At 39.0% G+C, this 18288-nt stretch overlaps 1 protein-coding gene across 2 annotated transcripts; it reads right to left on the bottom strand.

Annotated features, from left to right (window-relative positions):
- Positions 1–622: 622 nt before the first annotated feature.
- On the bottom strand, positions 623–15364 carry LOC135713144 (uncharacterized). 2 transcript variants are annotated; one of them, XM_065236259.1, is made up of 5 exons: positions 15284–15364; positions 7808–8453; positions 2248–2397; positions 1914–2077; positions 623–1810 (listed from the first exon to the last, which is right to left on the bottom strand). In XM_065236259.1, exons 2-5 carry the CDS (start codon positions 8232–8234, stop codon positions 623–625), a joined length of 1929 nt encoding a protein of 642 aa, XP_065092331.1. In that variant the 5' UTR covers positions 8235–8453; positions 15284–15364. The 2 variants fall into 2 exon arrangements, with proteins under 2 accessions (XP_065092331.1, XP_065092332.1); XM_065236260.1 differs by having other exon boundaries at positions 7808–8399; positions 15284–15333.
- Positions 15365–18288: the final 2924 nt, after the last annotated feature.

Below are 18288 nucleotides of genomic sequence, written 5' to 3'. Positions count from 1 at the left end.
TAGCTCGATCGGACCGGTACCGGAGGTGTAGAGGTAGCGTGATTAACTCTCACCCCAGCAGGTTCAATCCCAGTCAGCGTCGCCGGGATGTTCTGAGGCATAACATCTCTGATCACGCCTTCCTTCGGAAGGGAAGTAAGATCGTTAGTCCCCGGTTCATGAGTTAATGGGTCGATATGTAGGGTCCAGGTGTCGAAGATCGACGGAAAACAAATCAAGCAAAAATAAATAAAACATAATAAGTTGATTGCATTGATTTTATAATTCCTAGAAAATCGAAAAAAAAATTCTAGATCTAAAAAATTATTTCCATCTACATACTACGCAGTTAATACAACACGGCCTTTTCGGATCTCCTCCCTGGCGTCGAAGATCGACGGAAAACAAATCAAGCAAAAATAAATAAAACATAATAAGTTGATTGCATTGATTTTATAATTCCTAGATCTAAAAAATTATTTCCATCTACATACTACGCAGTTACTACAACACGGCCTTTTCGGATCTCGCACTAAAAACACAATCCAGGTTTTGTTTTCACATGTTTTACTGGCATACACTCGCATCTAATAAATATTCTCGAACATACCATCATTCTCTTAAACCTCCTAGCATCTAACATTTACCCTGCACACGGAAGCTGATTGTACCTCAAACAAGCCCCGATGTTGTCCTCCGGACTGCCCTTATCCATACCTTCTCCAAAATGTATCCCCAACCCGAACGGTGTAACGGAAGTTTCCAACCGGCACGGGGACACCCCGAACGGGCACAGCGAGTTTCCACAGTGCACCGGAATGCAACTAGGCAAATCACCCATACCAGCCCCTATGAAATCCTCCACAATACAGGGAAGCGTTATCCGATCCCTACAGTTGGAGATAAACTGCCTCGAATAGCCACCAAACTGCCGACCCTGGCGATGGGATCCATCGAAGTTCCGATACGTCTCGAAAATGCTTCGCGAAAAGAACGACGGGAAGAAGCTATCGAAGAATCCACCTCCACCCCCACCGGAACCTTCATCCGCAGCGTCCGGCTCGTCCGCCTGTGGTTCGTCGGCTGCTGGTTCATCGGCTACTGATTCGTCGGCTACTGATTCGTCGGCGACCGGATCTGCCAAGGCCGGTTCATCTGCAGCCACTGCATCATCCGCCGGTGTGTCGAACAACCCTGGTCCCGCATCATCGACATCCGAGGCGGCTGGAACTGTATCACCCCCATCTACAGGGATATCTGCTGCCGGAGCTAGTGGGTCATTGGCGAGGGCTGGATCAGAAAACGTTCCCGTTCCTCCTGGCCCAGCAGATCCACCTGGCCCGGCTAGTCCACCTGGGCTTCCGGATGAACCCCCTGGGAAACCACCTGGCGAATTACTTCCTCCTCCGTTCGACAAAGGATTACCTATTCGAAAAGATTGATCATCACAAGGCTCGTAAGCCACCGAACACATTCCCTTTTCCTGTCGAATACACGCTCGGTAATTGTGATTCGCTAAATGCCGTCCATTATCGGCGAAATTGAACGTTTGGATGATTCCTTCCAGTCCCGTATAATACTGCATACATCCGCTCGGAGCCCGCTGGCTGAACGGTATCTGTGTAATCTTGATTTCCCACAGTCTCTGCGTGAAGGACCGCGGCGAAAAGTTCATCAACAGTTCAATCTCCTCGTCCGCCCGGCTCTTTGGGTTAAGATCGTAGAATAGGTGCTGGCCACCGTTTTGACCGCACAGGTCAAACGGCAACACTCCGCCAATTAGTTTAAACACGTCCCCATCGCAAATTCCCGTTCGTCGATTCGGTTGTCCCTGTGGAATGAAAACCAAATAAACAGACACGGTCAAAACATTCAACAGGTTCAACGGGCATCCGAGAACGGTAGTGACAATGAATCTAATTACGCTCAATTACCAATGCAAAATGGATGAAATCGAATTTCAGTTGGGTTATTTCGTCGCTCATCAGCTTGATCTTCAGCTTGCACACTGACATGGTCCGGGACAGCAACGCCGGGAAGCTGGGTGATATAAAGTACGTAATGTTGTTACCCATCTCCTGGTCGCATGTGGCCGTAACTAAATGAGAAAAGATAGGGAAAAGGGAAAAGTTTTTTTTTGCAAATTAGCTTGACCAAAGTTTGACAATAAAATGAATAAATAAACAAAAAAATTAAAAGAGTCGTTTCTCGGTCTCCCTTCCTCTCCGTGAAGTGGTGAAGTGGGGGGTGGAATTAAGTAAGCCTTACATATGCAGCAAACGCCAAAACCGAGCGCACATTGGCCCCGCGCTGAGCCACCCTGGATGCGACACTCGTACTTGTTGAGGCACTGGCCGGTGCGAAGTCCGTCGTCCGAAAGGCACTCGTCATCCACTGGGACCGGCAAAAAGTTGAGCACTGCAGAGTAGAAAGGGACACGTAAAATTTACAATTAATTACCATGAATCCCGGTGAGTGATGGCAGTTGGAAATTGAGTTTTGAAAAAACAATTTTTCGCTGTAGGAAGCACCCATTTAGAATGACTTTCGTTTATCATTTGTGATGCGTTGTTATTGGGAGAACCGGGGATCGTTTCGGCACTAGGATTTCGCAAATAATTTGACATAATCAATGAATTAGTTCTTCATGTCGGTAATTTGATTAACCGATATATCAACAGTAGGGTGAGTCAACTTTATATGGTGGGTCACAGTCACAGGCTCCTCACAGCTCTTTCGATTCGTTTTGGAATCCCCAGCAACTGTGCCAAATTTGATTGGAATCGACTACGATGTGGATTTGCAAGAGTGTTTTAAAATTTGTATGGGAAATGGCCCGAAACGGTTCAATTGCATGTAAAAATTAAAAAATCGCTCCATTTTTTATCAAACCGAGGACTTAGATTGAGAAAACTATACAGAACAAGTACGTCAAGGACCATAAATCGATTCAACCTGTCAGCAAAAGTAGAATTTTTTGTGTACTGTTGCCATGGTGCTTTCGTTTTTCCTCGAATCGTTTCGCCGTCTTGAACGAATTTGTTCTCAATCTAAGTCTAACGTTTGGTCAAAAGTGAGTGAGTTTTTAAATTTTGACTCGCAATTGAACAGTTTTGGACCATTTCCCCATACAAATCCAGATCTTAACCAAATTCGTTCAAATTTGACACAGTTGATGTGGACCTAAATACTAATCGAAAAACCTGTAGGGAATAGGAGTTTGTTAATTTAACTCACCCTAATGAAGAGTTTTTAGAGTGCATTGAATAATTTACTTTTAATTCCGTTATAGTGTGTTACCTCTGACCAGAAACGAAAATTTCGTCTACAACTTGTAGACTACCGTATGCGTGATAATGTTTGCACCATCATACAAATAAGGTTCCCGTTTCACCTGTGCATACAATTCCTTGGTTTTCTTTGCATGCACATATCCTATAGCTCATACCGTAGTAGGTTGTGTATAAAAGAAAATGATTTACTTAGTTTGACAGTTGCACCATGACGAAGTGGCAGCGAATTAGTGATTTGTCTCACGCGCAAATGTCGCAAAAAGACATTTCAATCGCCGTGGGAGTGTCCCGGTGGGCCGTCAAAAGGGTTTTAGACCGAGAAAAGAAAGAACAACTATCCGCGAAGGTGGCCATAGGTCGTCCGAGGTCAGTTCGGACTCCGAGGGTTATCGCTGTTATCAAAAGGAAGATTCGGGTGAATCCAATGCGTTCAATAAGGAAAATGGCAAAGGAACGCGGGATCAGTGACTTTACGGCACGGAAGATCGTAAAGGAAGATTGCGGGGCGAAGTCGAGGGCACGGAAAAAACTCACATCCGGGAGCTACGAGTCGAACGATGCAAGAAAATCTTAAACTTCCTTAAGCGAAAAAATCGAGGTTTACCGTCGATCCCGTATCAAATTTCAGAACCGACCGGTATATTAGTTCTCTTCCGGAAGACGTGGCCGACAAGCACAAGAACGTGTATCTGACCAAGCATCATGCTAGCGTTATGGTGTTTGGATTGGTGGCGCGTCATGAAGGCCAAGGCCTGTTCTAAACGCCACCCGAGTACAGCAAGCCTCAGACAAACATTGACCCGTACCTGGAGAGAAATGGATCCAGACTACATTATTAGAACCTGCCGTGCATTCCGGAAGCGTGTGGAGGCCGTAATTGTAGCAAGTGAAAACTCGATCGATGATTATCATAGGTTTAGGAATGGGCGATGTCGATGCGATTTTTACAGAATCGATTTTTTTGCCTCGAAAAATCGATTTTTTTCATCCGATCTTTTTCTGTTCGATGTTTGACAGAATCGATTTTTCAAAGTTGATATCGATTTTTTACTCATTTAAACTTTTTTATAAAGCCTATAAAAAAACAAAACGCCTGAATTACCAAAGGAGAAAATAAAATCGCCGAACTCTTTTTATGTTGTTGTTGATTTTGTTGAATCAAATGTTATCATTGAATTCTTGAAAAAAGATAAACAAATGGTATTTCACTATTCCAAAAATATGTTTTTATTGAAAATCAAGCGATTTTAATTTCATTGTCCTCAAATTTTGCTAAACACCCTTTCAATCTTGGGCTTTATTTATTTGTTACTTTTTATGTTGTGTGTACTTAGGACCAATTCTTTCTAATTCATCCAGCTGATTTTGTTGCAAAAAAAAAACACGCACTCCTTGATGCAAAAAAACATTGGAAAGGTGAGTTTTAATACCTACACACTAAGATTATTCAACAGATTTCTGTAAAATTTTACCGAAATCTCAACAGCTGAACGTTCGGTAAACAATTTTACAGTTTTCCTGTAATTATTTACAGATATCTGTGAAAAATTCACAGATAATTGTGAAACATTATAGGAAATCTGCGAAACTGTTTACCGAACGTTCAGCTGTTGAGATTTCGGTAAAATTTTACAGATTTCTTTAAAAAATTCTAAGTGTGTACAGAAGATTTTGAAAGCTCAGATATAGAGTTGAAGTTGTATAACACACTTAGAAAAAATCATGTAAATTTAGGTGCTCTGAGCCTGACATATACGAGCGTCAATTTTGACATAAAATTGTGTCATAATAGACGTGAAATTCAACTCAACAAAACGTATTTTTCGTCGAGTAACGAACTTTTCTGTCTCGGAGCATTTAATTTTACGTTACATGTTTGTTTACGTCTCATCTTTTATGTCAAAGATGGATTCCGTCACATGTAAAATTAGGTATTTCTAACTGTGAAGCTAAATATTCGCAATATTTCTTAATAATTCGGTTTCAATATTTAAATCGAGGGGGACGACTCTATCTACGATGTAGGAAATATTGTGATTTACTGTGGCTAGCTGTGCGTACGCTGAGTAGATAGAAAGAAGATTTATCACGATTTGGGAGATTTCCTCCATCGCGCATCATCGATGCAAGTAGATGCGAGAAATGAAAGAAGATTTTTAGAAGATTGATTAGCTAGTGTGAGATTTTTCGAGCATCTAGAATTGAGATTTAGATGTGTCGCCCCCCACTATTTAAATAGAGTGCAATTGCTTTTGTGAATTGGTTTTATACAAATAAATGCTCACACACATACACTAAAACAACAGGAAGAGGAATATTTCGTCTAATAGAAGATTATAAAGCATAATTCAAATATTTAAAAAAAATCGATTTTACTCGAATCGATTTTTGTTCTTTCGATATTTTAGAGGATCGATTTTATAGTCAGTTGTAGAATCGATTCGACAACATCGATTTTTTGTTTCAAAACGCCCATTCCTGCATAGGTTAAGACTCTGAGAAACATCTCCCCTCTGAATAAATAAAAAAAAAACTCGAAAACGAAATTTTTGAGATTTTTTTGAATTTTGACATTGCTTAATGGTGCAAACATTATCACGCATGGTAACTCAAGTGACACTGAAGTGCTTGATCACATATTAAAGCCATATTGGTAAAGTTTTGAGCTTGAAATTGTGGGGTAGTGAAATATTCAGAAGATTGCATTAATACTTGAATTGTGTTCGCTGAAGAAGAATTTGGTGCTAAAATATCAACAATTGTTGTAGTTTAAAAAACTGCATATTTTATCGCAAAATTTTTAAATAATTGCGCCTAAATATAGGCAATAACATAAGTTTTTCACATACAATAATTATTATAATACAAACTCGTTCATTTTAACGAAATCTGGTTTCAGATTCAGATTCAGCGATATCAAATTAAGCAATATAAGTGGCCTCCCTTAGCTCAGTTGGTAAAGGCGCAAGTACAAATCAAGACCATGCTGGATGTGGCTGGGTTTGATTCCCGATCCGGCCTAGGCATTTTTCGGGTTGGAAAATTTCGCGACTTCCCTGGGCATAAAGTGTGTGATTGTACTTGCCACACAACTATACTAATGCATAAATGGTACATGCTCGAAAGCTCTCAATTAATAGCTGTGGAAGTGCATCTGGAGCACAAAGTTGTGAGTACACAATATGCTAATAACCTTGAAATGCAAAGAGGACGAAGAAGAAGAAGAAGAATAAAAAAGGAACTATTTAACCTGAGGTGCGACACATCCTAATCACAATTTTGGAAGGTCAGAAAATTTCACGTTATCGAATAAATCTACGATAAATCTTTTTTCATCACTTGCATCTAAATCCATCTAATCACATCGCTCTCCAACATTTTGCAGACAATGTTCCAAATATCCATCAATCTTTTTTCTATCTACTAAGCTTGCGTGCATCTCAGATACAGTCGCCCTCCTCGGATTTAGCCGAACAAAGCTCTAGAATAAATGTTGATTATGATCGGATTTTGAGGAACAATTAAATGTTACATATTTTATCTTTTCAACAAAATTGTAAATTTAAAGCGATAGTAGTGATCAACTTCACCCCGTTTTACGGTATTTAAATTATAATCATTTTACTATACGTACTCAAACTTCTTACAAACTTTACCGTTCATGCTAAAATGTGATTCAATAAATGTTGAATATTGGATCCACCAGCAGACAAAGTTCTTGATATATTGATGCACATACTGGAAAGTTACAGCACTTTGAAGTATTTGGAAGAAGCATAACAATTACGGTGATTACTTTATTATTACCAGTACTGTATGTGTCGAAAGATAAGCACCAATAACGGCATTAAAAGGAAGTTATTCAAACCACTCCAAAAAGCTATTCATACAATTCATGCTGTTCATGCCGTTTTAAGCATTTTCAATAAACCTTCAAATCCTTCAAGCGTACATGAAATGAGCATTTTCTAAATCTACACCGTTGGTGATAGGGAGGTATTTGATAGACACACCTTGCAGCGTACCGCAACGTCGTCGCCTTCATGATGTAATACGTATTAAATCCGCTAATGCAGCTTCGAAGCTTTCTTTGCCAAAGCTACCCCCTCGCACTCCAAATCTGCCATATTCGTTTGCTTTTTGACTACCAGCTTCATTTCGCTACTACGGTTCATCACCACCACTGTCGATGTGACTGGGAAATTGTAACAGCATCAAAAACCACCACGTTGAAGCAACATAAAATATGCATTTTCCACCACCCAGGGCACGGAGATATAGCTGATCAACGAACGCTCGCAGCTGCATGGGAAACCTAACGGTTGGCGAAGATGCGCGATTGAAGGATGGATGTGGAAAATTGGGAGTGAAATATTTTACGACGATTACACAGCACCATCAGGTGATGGGAAATAAACCGGGAGGCGAAGCCATAGTCGTAAAAAGTTGCACTGTTAAAGTGCTAGTCGATGTAAGATTATCAGATTAGCCGGAATGAAAATTTGCATCAAATAGAACAAAAGTTCGATACTCACCCTTGGCTTTTCGCCCGCTGGTCCGATTAGCTGCAGCAAAGTCATTGCTCTGGTCCAAATCGAAAACGTCGTTTTCCAACAATCCGTCCACTCCGAACATTCGACTTCGCCGAAAGCCGGTCCCATTGCGTAGGTTTTGGCCGGAATGCGGCGACGAAGCGGCGGATGAATACGACGATGAAGATGACAATGATAAATCTGCATCCCGCGAGACCTGTTCGGCCGGCGGACCCCAGATGTCATAATTTTTCATCACCGGCCAGGATTTGGCTGCGAGTGAAGGCGCCGCTTGACAGCCATTCCGGAGCAACACCATCATCGGCAGCAGGGTGGTAACTGTCACCACCAGCACGGATGTCACCGCCCTCGGTAATGCAATTAATTCGTGCTGATTCACATTTAATTTTCGCATACTTTTCACCAGCATTATGTTATTATTATTATTTTTTTTTTGATCTTCTGTCTCTTCAGCCGTGGCTTATCGCATGATTGGGTTGTGCGGTGGGATCCTATCACATGTTTAATCTGGTTCTGGTTCACTTCATGCGCGGTTCAATTGATAGTCACACGCTGGATTTACGGTATCGGGACACTAATTAATCATTACAGGATTTTATATGTCGAATGTCCACTATGATTTACGGCTCTGTAAATATTGTTTAACGTCAACGAAATTTACCACGCACGAGCTGACACTTCGAATGAAGAAATTTACATGGCAACAATTGCTATGATATACTTTAATCGCTCAGCATCAATCGGGATAAACTGATTTTGAAGCATAACAGCGGAATTAATTCTGTTTTATATAGGTAGACGAATGTTTCCCAATAACGAAAAAAAGCCATTCTGCAATTTAATTCCATAAATTACACTTGTAAATTGATGGGACACTGACAATGAAGCGAGAAATATATATCACTATGAATTGGAATGTGAAGCACAAAAAAAAATGAACACACCGAAAGTACAGTATAAAAATGAACATTGAAAAAATTGGAATCCACTCATTCCAGACCACACCAAAGGGGGATCTGGTCGGAAAACGTGAAGAAAAGCGAAAATCAACATGAGCATAAACAAACGACGGGTAGCAAATAAAACTGAAATTGCAATTAAAAAACAGTTCTGAATATGCATGTGCACGGTTGGAGGGGGGGAGGGGGCACATGGAAACTTCAACCTGGGTAGTGCCAATAAACCAAGTTTTGGCTCGCTGCGCCATTCAGCCTGGATCAGTCATGTAAACCTGTAGTTGGCAGCGAATTGGATGCTGTTGACAGTGGTAACCATCAGCGGTGACGGTGAGTTGACATAAAGTGAGAATCAGTGGACGGTTTTCAAGTTTTTAATGATGTATATATGATATACTGTTGAATCACACTGCAAACACTGAATTCTGATCATCCAAGTCGGTTGAATTTTATCGGGTATTTAAACAGCTGAAATGGTCGGTCATATTTTCAAATGACCGTTAAACTTAATCAATAAAATTGACAAATTACATGCTTTATCATTAAATGGGGTTAACAGAACAAAACTTGTAAAAGTTTGGAATAAATTTTCTATTTTTTAACTTTTTTTTTTATTTTTAAACTCTTACCTAACAGTTCCGTAGTTTGAAAATTAGCGAACAGTGGATTAGTATGTATGAACCGTGGACATTCACTAACGTACTTATCTGCCGCGTAAAAATCGGCTCCAGTGAACTCGTTCAGACAAATAAATAAAATCCTTATAAAAAATAGAAGGGTCTGTGTCTAGGGGCACGAACGAAAGCTTGACATAGAACCACTAGTGAACGGAAGAAATGTGAAGAGCATTTAGTTCTTGTAATTGATCGATCATCTATTATCTTAACTATTTCCGTTTTTTAATTGTAGGCGTACCAAATTTGTAGTATTATTTTTTTTTTTTTTTTTCAAAGATCAAAATTACTTGCACCCCTGCTTCCAAGTTTGGTTAGAAAATTACAACTCTGAAGAGAATTGTGAGTGGTTGTTGGGGGCGTGTGGTTCTGAATATGGACAAACAGGCACAGATAAATTCTATTCCAATTTCAATTGAATTAGCCCGAAAGCTCTTCATCTTTGGTTATTATGTCTGTAACAAGTTACTGTTTGATTTTAGTTTAACATTGTAATAATTTACATTTTGCTTTTAAGGAGTTGAGGTTAGACAGCAGCGCTCTTGTAAACCTTTTCAGGTTAAAGCAGAATGATGTGCAACCAAGTGGTACTCCTTCTTCCTTCTTTTCCTTTATTTAACGTCGGTCTCTGATCCGCAATCTAGTGCCAATCACCGACGGACATCGATTGCCATCCATTGACGGCAATCGAATGTGCAGGAAGGCAGCTTCCACACCTGCGTAGAATATCGCACCCATTCAACACACATGGGCCGGGACCAACGGCTTTACTTCCCTTCCGAAGGAAGACGTGACCAGAGATTTTTATGCCTCAGAAAAATCCCACCGACCTCGACTGGGATTGAACCCAGACCCATTGGGGTGTTAGAAAACAGTCACGCTTACCTCTACACCACCGGCGCCGGCAAGTGGTACTCGATTATGACGACTGTTTTTGGGAAGAACGTTTGTTTCATGAAAAAAGTGATACATCTATCACTTTTTATTTGTACATTGGACAGTTCTTGACATTGCCACTTTTTCAATAGTTTCTTGTGGAAAATCATCAGTCAAAAGCATTACTATTGATGCGTAGAAATATTTCTGATGATGATAAAATTATTGAAATTGGTCCAGGGGCAGCTGAGACATTAATGTTCAAAATCTTTCATAATTGTGTTACATGTTCCATTTTCAGTTTTCACAAAGTTAACTCCCTTATAGAAATCACAGACGTAAGCCTACGTCAAAAGTGAAGAATTTTAAAGTGTTTGTTCTACGAACTTTTCACCCATATGATATAAAAATGTATAGTCTACGGCATTATGTTCCGTATACTGTTCTAGAAATTTCGTTGAAACATAGTTTTCGTGTAGATTCCATAGATTGAGAGATAAAAATCTAAAAGAGGCCTTTATAGCTAAAATTCACAAGACAACAGAGCCAATAAAAGTTTCAATTAGATTGACAGAACATAGTTGCATTGCTTTTCAATGACTACCGATGACTGTTTTTTATTGATGGATGATTTTTTTTTAGAAATATGAATCCTCAGTAGACGTTTTTTTTCTATCAAAGGCAAGTGTCACTCGAGGCATCCCAAATGGGGGATGTGGAAAGAGCTACAATCCCTCGAGTTTGTGTGGTAAGACCGCATTTTGAAAGAAATTGTCTACCATCCGCAAGGGGAGTTCTTCTGGTATTTTTCTTTTTTTTTGCACTACCATAGAACAGAACAAAAAACTGTACCCAAGAGTTGCGCTATAGTTCCTAAGAAAATAACAGCAATTCATAAAATAACGAACATTTTGGATGGCTCGAGTGACACTTGCCATTGGTGGTGAACCAGCAAGCCTGGGTTCAATCTCAGTCGCATCGGCATGTTCTGAGCAGCGTTGTCAGTATGATCACCTGGAATTTATTTAAAGTACTAGAATGGTTATAAATTACATGTTAAAATAAATTATATAAAGCAAATAACTTGTTAGCATTGCTAAAATCATCCAAAGGTTGAAAAGTATTGACACGGTGTGCCCAAAAAGTTCAAGTATCCATTACGCAGCATTTCAAAAATTGAGTTAAATGTGGGTAAAAAACAGCAGAAAATATGGTTAGAATTGTTTTTTAAACTGTAACTTTTTTAAAAAGAATGAGAAGCAAGAATCAAGGAAATGATGAATTTTTGAACTAATAGTCGATGTAGTCCTTACTATTTGATGCAGTACCAGCATTAAAAGATTTTATTAGTTCTAAATAATTCTAATATAACTCTGAGGTCCAACATACAACACCCAGCAGACCAGTAGGCAAATTTATTTTGAAGCAATAATCACCGGGCTGAAGTGGGAATCAAAGCCTAACATCGTGGAACTTACACACAGTTTACCTAAACTGCAAGTAAATCCACTATTCGCATGACCATTATGCCAAAGAATAATTTTATTATATTACTAAAATGAAAGTCTGATAGTTTCATATTTGAAGTCTCAGGATCTTGTAATGATTCTAAATTCCGGAATTTATATTTTTCCTACGTCCCAGATCATATTTTTTTTTGTTAGTATGAATTTACTTGGAATCCTTCACAGGATATCTTCGCATTTTTTTTAGTTTAATTTGAATCATCCTAGAATCCCATCATATTTCTTTTCTATACTCCCCTAAAATAATCTTGAAATCATCTAAACTTTTCCAGTAACATTCGAAGAGTTCTTAGCATTGCCTCTTGAAATCTCTTATAAATCACTCTCCAATTCCACAACTCCCTCAAATATTCTTAATTTCCTTGGTACACTCTTCAGAATGATCGTCACACTCTTAGAATTGGTTTGAAATCCTTTTCAGCATTACCTAAGTACTCAAGTACTTTGCCAAAATGGTTTTGAAAGTCTCCCAGAAATCGCGCTTAAAATTTTATTAAAATTAATATCCATAGAAACAGAATTCAATTGAAATTATTCTCACGATTCATATCAGCATACTCTTTAGGTTTCATAATAAGAATTTTCTATGATTTCTCTTCCGGATTGTATTTCCTTTATGGACAAAATCTCCATGTAATTGACACCGTCTTCAACCAGAGGTTGCACAGACTGAATATTTAACACTAGACAACGGACAACACACCACACCCATTAGAACAGTAGATAAATTTTCAGGTTGCCAAAATTTGCACCGGCTGGAGCGGGAATCGAACCCTCACTTCGTGGCACTCACAATATGCCTAAATGATGGGTGACGCCGCACGACCCTGAAGCTCACAAAGATGGATGTAATTCTACTCAGAATTAGCTTGAAATTATCCTTTGATTTCACAAAGAATTCGCCTCACACTTAACTGTGAACCATTTTCAGAAGTACCTTAAAATTCCAATAATGTTCAACGTTGATGGCCTTTAATAATTAAAGTAGCAAGTTTGGCTTTTTATTTTTTTATTAGAGGGTAAATCATTTGCAGTGATATTTTTAAAGCAACATGTTTAAAAAATCTGGAAAAATGTGGAACATATTTGAAAAATCTGGAAATATACGTGGTCTGTCTGTGTATCTAGCAAGACGACTAAAAATCTGGTAAATCCAGATAAATCTGGAATACTGGCAACGCTGGTTCTGAGGCATAACATATCTGATCACGCCTTCCTTCTGGAAGTAAAGTCGTTGGTCCCCGGTTGAGTTGATGGGTCGATAGGTAGGGTCCAGGTGTGGGAGCTGCGTCCCTGGCGTCGGTAGCATTGGAGCTCAGTACGGAAAACAAATCTCGCGTCACTTTTAAATAGGTTCTATCTACATTGATCGATTCTCTTCATCTCTCTTTCGTAAATAATTTGGCTTCAACAATGTTTCCTGCCGTCTTCGTCGAATTAGATGCTAGATTTGATTACATGAGCATTTTGTGTGATCGTTGGTTCTGAATATGGACAAACAGGCAGATGAATTCTATTCCTACTCTTTACTGTAATAAGCTTGGTGGCCCTGAAAAGAGCCGTTTTGTTGCCAAAGTTGGTGATGATTTAACCTCTGAAACTAAACAGAGTGCGTATCTGTCACTTCAAAACGTAGATGACATCCATGACCGGTTACGCTTGGCGTAGGTCCTTCAGCACACCTCGTAAATCAGACCGGAGATACGTCAGACACCGCCACGGCGAGCCAGACGACGCATTGTGGTTATCTCGAAGAATTTGGCGTTTGGTACTCTCTGATGACTGTGCTGGGGAAGCAGCATATGCATGTAGGTAATTGATGGATTTGTTAGTTAATTCGACGCTTTTGGACAATGCTGAACATTTACCAGTTTTTCAATAGTTTCAACATTCGGAAGCATTGTTATCGATGCGTAGCCATATTTCTGATCGATTGGTGATAAAATTATTGAAATTGGACCAAGGGCAGCTGAGTTATTAACGTTCAAAATCTTTCTTAATTTGTTACATGTTCCATTTTCGGTTTTCACAAAGTGTACCCCCATATAGAAATCAAAGACGTAGTCCTACGTCAAAAATAGACCAAGGACCCCAAGGGTGGGGCCAGGAGTCAAAATACAGTAGGAAGAGAAATAAACTTATCGAAAATCCAACGCACCCAATATCCTACTTAAATAATCCCAATGACACCAAAACCACGCGAATCATCGCTGCTCACAAGGTCACCACTTTTGAACCATTCATTCATTTATCACTTATCCGCGCTGGCTAAAAAACATCACTTTCATCCAATCCGTGTAAGGTAATGTAGCTGTCAATCTTCCAGAAATTACTGTCCATCATGATTTCTCCGCCTTCGAAATTGAAACCACACCAACGTCACCGGAGTTTAACGTGAGCTCACAAAAATTATTATCTTCCGTCAATATGATATAGGCGTAGGACACTTTCTCCTCGTCGCTAAAATTTCCCACAGACAGTTTAGCAACGTCGTCCGTCAGTCAGTCAGTGCGTCAGGCGGTCCATCCACCGGACATAAACAGAGGGCAGGGATGGAACGCTTTTTGGAGCATCGTTCATTACTTTTTAATATAGAAGCTAACGATAAGCTCAATTAAAGTTTCGTTTAATCCATCTTAAAATAGATAAATTAAAGCTTTTATTATACCGATCAAAATTCGCACCTTTGAGTCACAGTCCGTGATTTCACTGAAGATTAACTAGAGTGCGCACTCGGGTTCATCTTCAGTGGAGACACAGAGTGTGGCTCCACGGTGCGAAAATTTATTTATTTTAAGATGGATTAACTGAAAGTTTAATTGGACTGACCGTTAGCTTTCCATATTCAAAAAATGAACGATGCTCAAAAGAGCGATTCATCCCTGACGGAGGGTAAATAATTGCCCAGACAGTCTCAGAGTGATTGAAATTCCATTAAAACGTGAAATGAGCTGAAGAAGAAAAAAACACACACGACACTGTATCCACTCTCATCATCACTCGGTCAACTGATCATGCCACACTCTGTCACGAATTTCGACATGTGCAACGTTACTGCGAATCAAGCGCACCTGTGGGTCAACTACTTGTCGCAAATTTAACATACATATTCTTTTGAGCTGATCCAGTCCATGCATTCGCATTTTCAATATTTCTTGAAGTTTCGTCTCAGCTCAATCGTAAAATATCAAGCACCAGCCTAAAGACCCAACCCCGTACGCAAAGTTTAAACAGCTCTCTTCCTTGCACAAACTGCACGGATCAACGAACCCCGCAATTCGAAACAAGCAAACAACGTACACAACACTTTCTTCTCCGTATTTAGTCGCGAGTGTCGCGCAAAGACTCACTAAACTAGCCGGGAACACGGCAACTAGTTTCAATTAACACACTCTCCCTAGGGAGCAAAGATGATTAAACTATTACCCGTCGGTTGATAATTAGAGGGACACACAAAACAGCCTATCGATGTTTTTTTTTTGCACTGCAGATGAAAATCTTATGCGCTCGCGTGAGTTTACTTTGACTCGAGAGAAAGACGACCGAACCACTCGGCAGCTAGCGACAAACTCAACGATGCTTCGGAAGGTGAGGTCTTGGCTTCTCCTCTCACCGGGCTCACTGCGGATGTACAGCTTCAGATGGTCGCTGGTGTTGGATGATCGTGCAACCTCAACTCAACCATCAGGTGGCGAATCGCACGGTTTCAATTGCAGATCTTATATTGGTAAAACATAATCAATGTTGAAAACGATGATTATTATTGTACTATGAAAAATAAGGAAACATTGATGATTATTACTAGAGTTGGAAATGGCTTTTCAGTCTAGTCAAAAATAGAACAGCAGTATTTTGATCTTGTCGAGACTGAAAAGCCATTTCCCACTCATACCTTTTTCCCAGTCGATCAGTAACGACTCTTACTAAATTCAAGCAAAACAAAATCTTGTCATAATAAATTAAATTAAACATAAATAGATGCCGTTTCCAGAAAACCCATTACCTTTCGCTGAACCAAGTAAGCAATAAGAGTCATCCCTAATAAAATTTATATGATCATTTTGGTTAACGACGTGATCGGGGTATCATCCAGACAATTTGTGGAACAGTATCGTTTGTTTAAGGTAATTTGTCATTAGGGATACCATATGAATTGACCGAACTGATTGCATCGACCCTCTCTGATTTGATCCAAAATTGCAACACACACACACAGTGAGGCTGTGGAGAGTGGACTAAGACTCCTCTGATTTGAAAATATCCTATTCCGACTCCGATTCAAACAAAATACAGCAAAAATGTAATTCAAGGGATTCTGGTTGATTAAGTGCTTATGAAAATATTGTTTAAATTTAGCGGAAGTGAATAATCACTGAGTACACAATGCCACAATTATTTCAGTGAATATTCACTTCCGTTAAGAGATATACGTACCGTCTCCACTTCCCACGTTTTTCAACTTGCCCCGGTTTGCCTTACATTTAAGGAAAAACACACTAAGATTTTGTTCCGTGTTCGGTAAATTTTAACGAAATCAGAACAGCTGAACGTTCGGTAAAACTTTGACGTTTATTTTGAAGGCTATTGAATTTGAAAATAATTTGAAAACATGTTCAACTTTGTTTAAATGATAAAATCTTGTCATTTTAGTGGAGATTTAGTTTCAAAGTAGTTGAAAAGCAATTGAATTGAATTGCTTAAATTTTACCGAACAGTTCAGCTGTTCAGATTTTGGTAAAAATTAACGAAGTCGGCGATAATTTCTAAAGGTGAAGATTCCTTGAGATGGCTTGGAAATTATTTATTGATTTTTTAAAGACATTACATATATTTTTAAAGAGGTGCAAATATTTGTTTTTAATCTACTTCATTTATTTTGAAGGCTCAATCGCGTTAACTTTACGGAGCCAATAATGCATTGTTATTTTTTTGTAACATAATTCACTTGATACATATATTTGAAAGGTGGAAATACCAAGCGTAAACATTCCAGTGATTTATTGAGCGAATTCTGAAAAGTCATGAAAAGCCAACAAAATACCATAAATAATCTTTAAAACGCTTCGATAACCTTAAAATGAATATAAAGAATCCCAACTTTTGACACTGGACTGGTCCCAACTGGTCTTATTTTTCAAAAAAAATAGTCATAATATTAAAAAAAAAATTTTAATTTTAAAATAAACTGGACACCACTTCAAAAAACATTGAATAAGTATCAACCAAACTTTTCTAGCGGCGCCGTTGGTGTAGTGGTAAGCGTGATTACCTCTCACTCCAGCAGGTCTGGTTTCAATCCCAATCGCTCACCACTTATAAAGCAACTGCATAAAAATTTGGCAAACAAAATTGACACCAAATTCCAGAAAATCGGGTGAAACACAGGCTAGATTCTAAAAATAACAATAATAAAAATAATAACATTTGTCGCAACTTTTAACGAATTCGATTACAATTATAAAATCAAATTTACCAACGAAAATGGTAACTAATCACATCTTTCAGTGAAATGGACGCAATTTGTAAAACTGACTTATTTATTATTGATATACTTGTTTATCTAGTTTGGCTTTTGACTTCCAAGCTCATTCGGGTTAGCTCTACGGAGCCGATAATTCATTGTTCATTGTTTTTAACGAAATTCACTTATTTCTATGCCTAATAGGAGTTGGGCCGAATATTCACGGCTTACCGGAGGTTAGAGGGGTACATTGTCGAAGGATTGGATCAGGGGAGGAGCTTGGGGTTAGGTTTTGTTGTCTCATCAGAGCGTTGTCACCAGTTTGAACGGTGGTGCGGTTTTAGATTCGTTTGGAGTTCGACCGGCTATGGTGAACAGTGGGCGAAGATGGAACTCATCGAGACGGGAGACAAAACAAAAAAAAACTAATAAAGAGAGACAAAAAACAAAAGAATTTAATTCTTATACTAGACATTTTCCAAAACACATAAGTCGACTGCATATAGCAGAGATCGCGGGTACCCAATACGTCTCTGATAGGGATATAGGGTTGTCTTGCTTGGGCCTCGAGGGTATTCAAAAGTCGCTCTCTGGCGGCGTCATTATCCGTACATTGCCAAACTGCGTGATCGATGTCATCGTAAGCGTTTCCACACCGAAAGATGTTGATGTCCACGAGAATTATTCTATGGAGATGTACTAATATACTTGGCTTAATTTCCAGCGAATACTTTTACAACATCCAACGATATTCATCGAAAATTTTCACCAGTTTCAACATAAATGGAAACAGCTTTTGTAAACACCGTCCGAAATTTCCAAATAAATTTAACATGTTTTATTTTTAATTTTTTCCCACAACATTTGATGAAATAAACCACAGCTACTAGAGAATCAATGGTGGATAAAATCCCAAAATAGGAGACGTCATAAATTTTCAAAAATTCAAGAGCAGTTTTTTTGTTCATAA

Source organism: Ochlerotatus camptorhynchus, unplaced genomic scaffold, assembly GCF_037179485.1.
Source record: "Ochlerotatus camptorhynchus isolate MF236.1 unplaced genomic scaffold, CSIRO-AGI_Acam_v1.1 ptg000539l, whole genome shotgun sequence".
In the NCBI taxonomy this organism is placed as follows: Eukaryota; Metazoa; Arthropoda; class Insecta; order Diptera; family Culicidae; genus Ochlerotatus; species Ochlerotatus camptorhynchus.
This window is presented reverse-complemented; position numbering and strand designations above follow the sequence as displayed.

What these genes read in the sequence shown, in the direction of transcription:
- LOC135713144 (XM_065236259.1), bottom strand. Translation starts at nt 8,234, where the DNA reads ATGCTGGTGAAAAGTATGCGAAAATTAAATGTGAATCAGCACGAATTA. An exon ending in CAGCGGGCGAAAAGCCAAGG is followed by an intron (nt 2,398 to 7,807) that starts GTGAGTATCGAA and finishes TCTACTCTGCAG; the next exon opens with TGCTCAACTTTTTGCCGGTC. An exon ending in ATTTCATCCATTTTGCATTG is followed by an intron (nt 1,811 to 1,913) that starts GTAATTGAGCGT and finishes TTCATTCCACAG; the next exon opens with GGACAACCGAATCGACGAAC.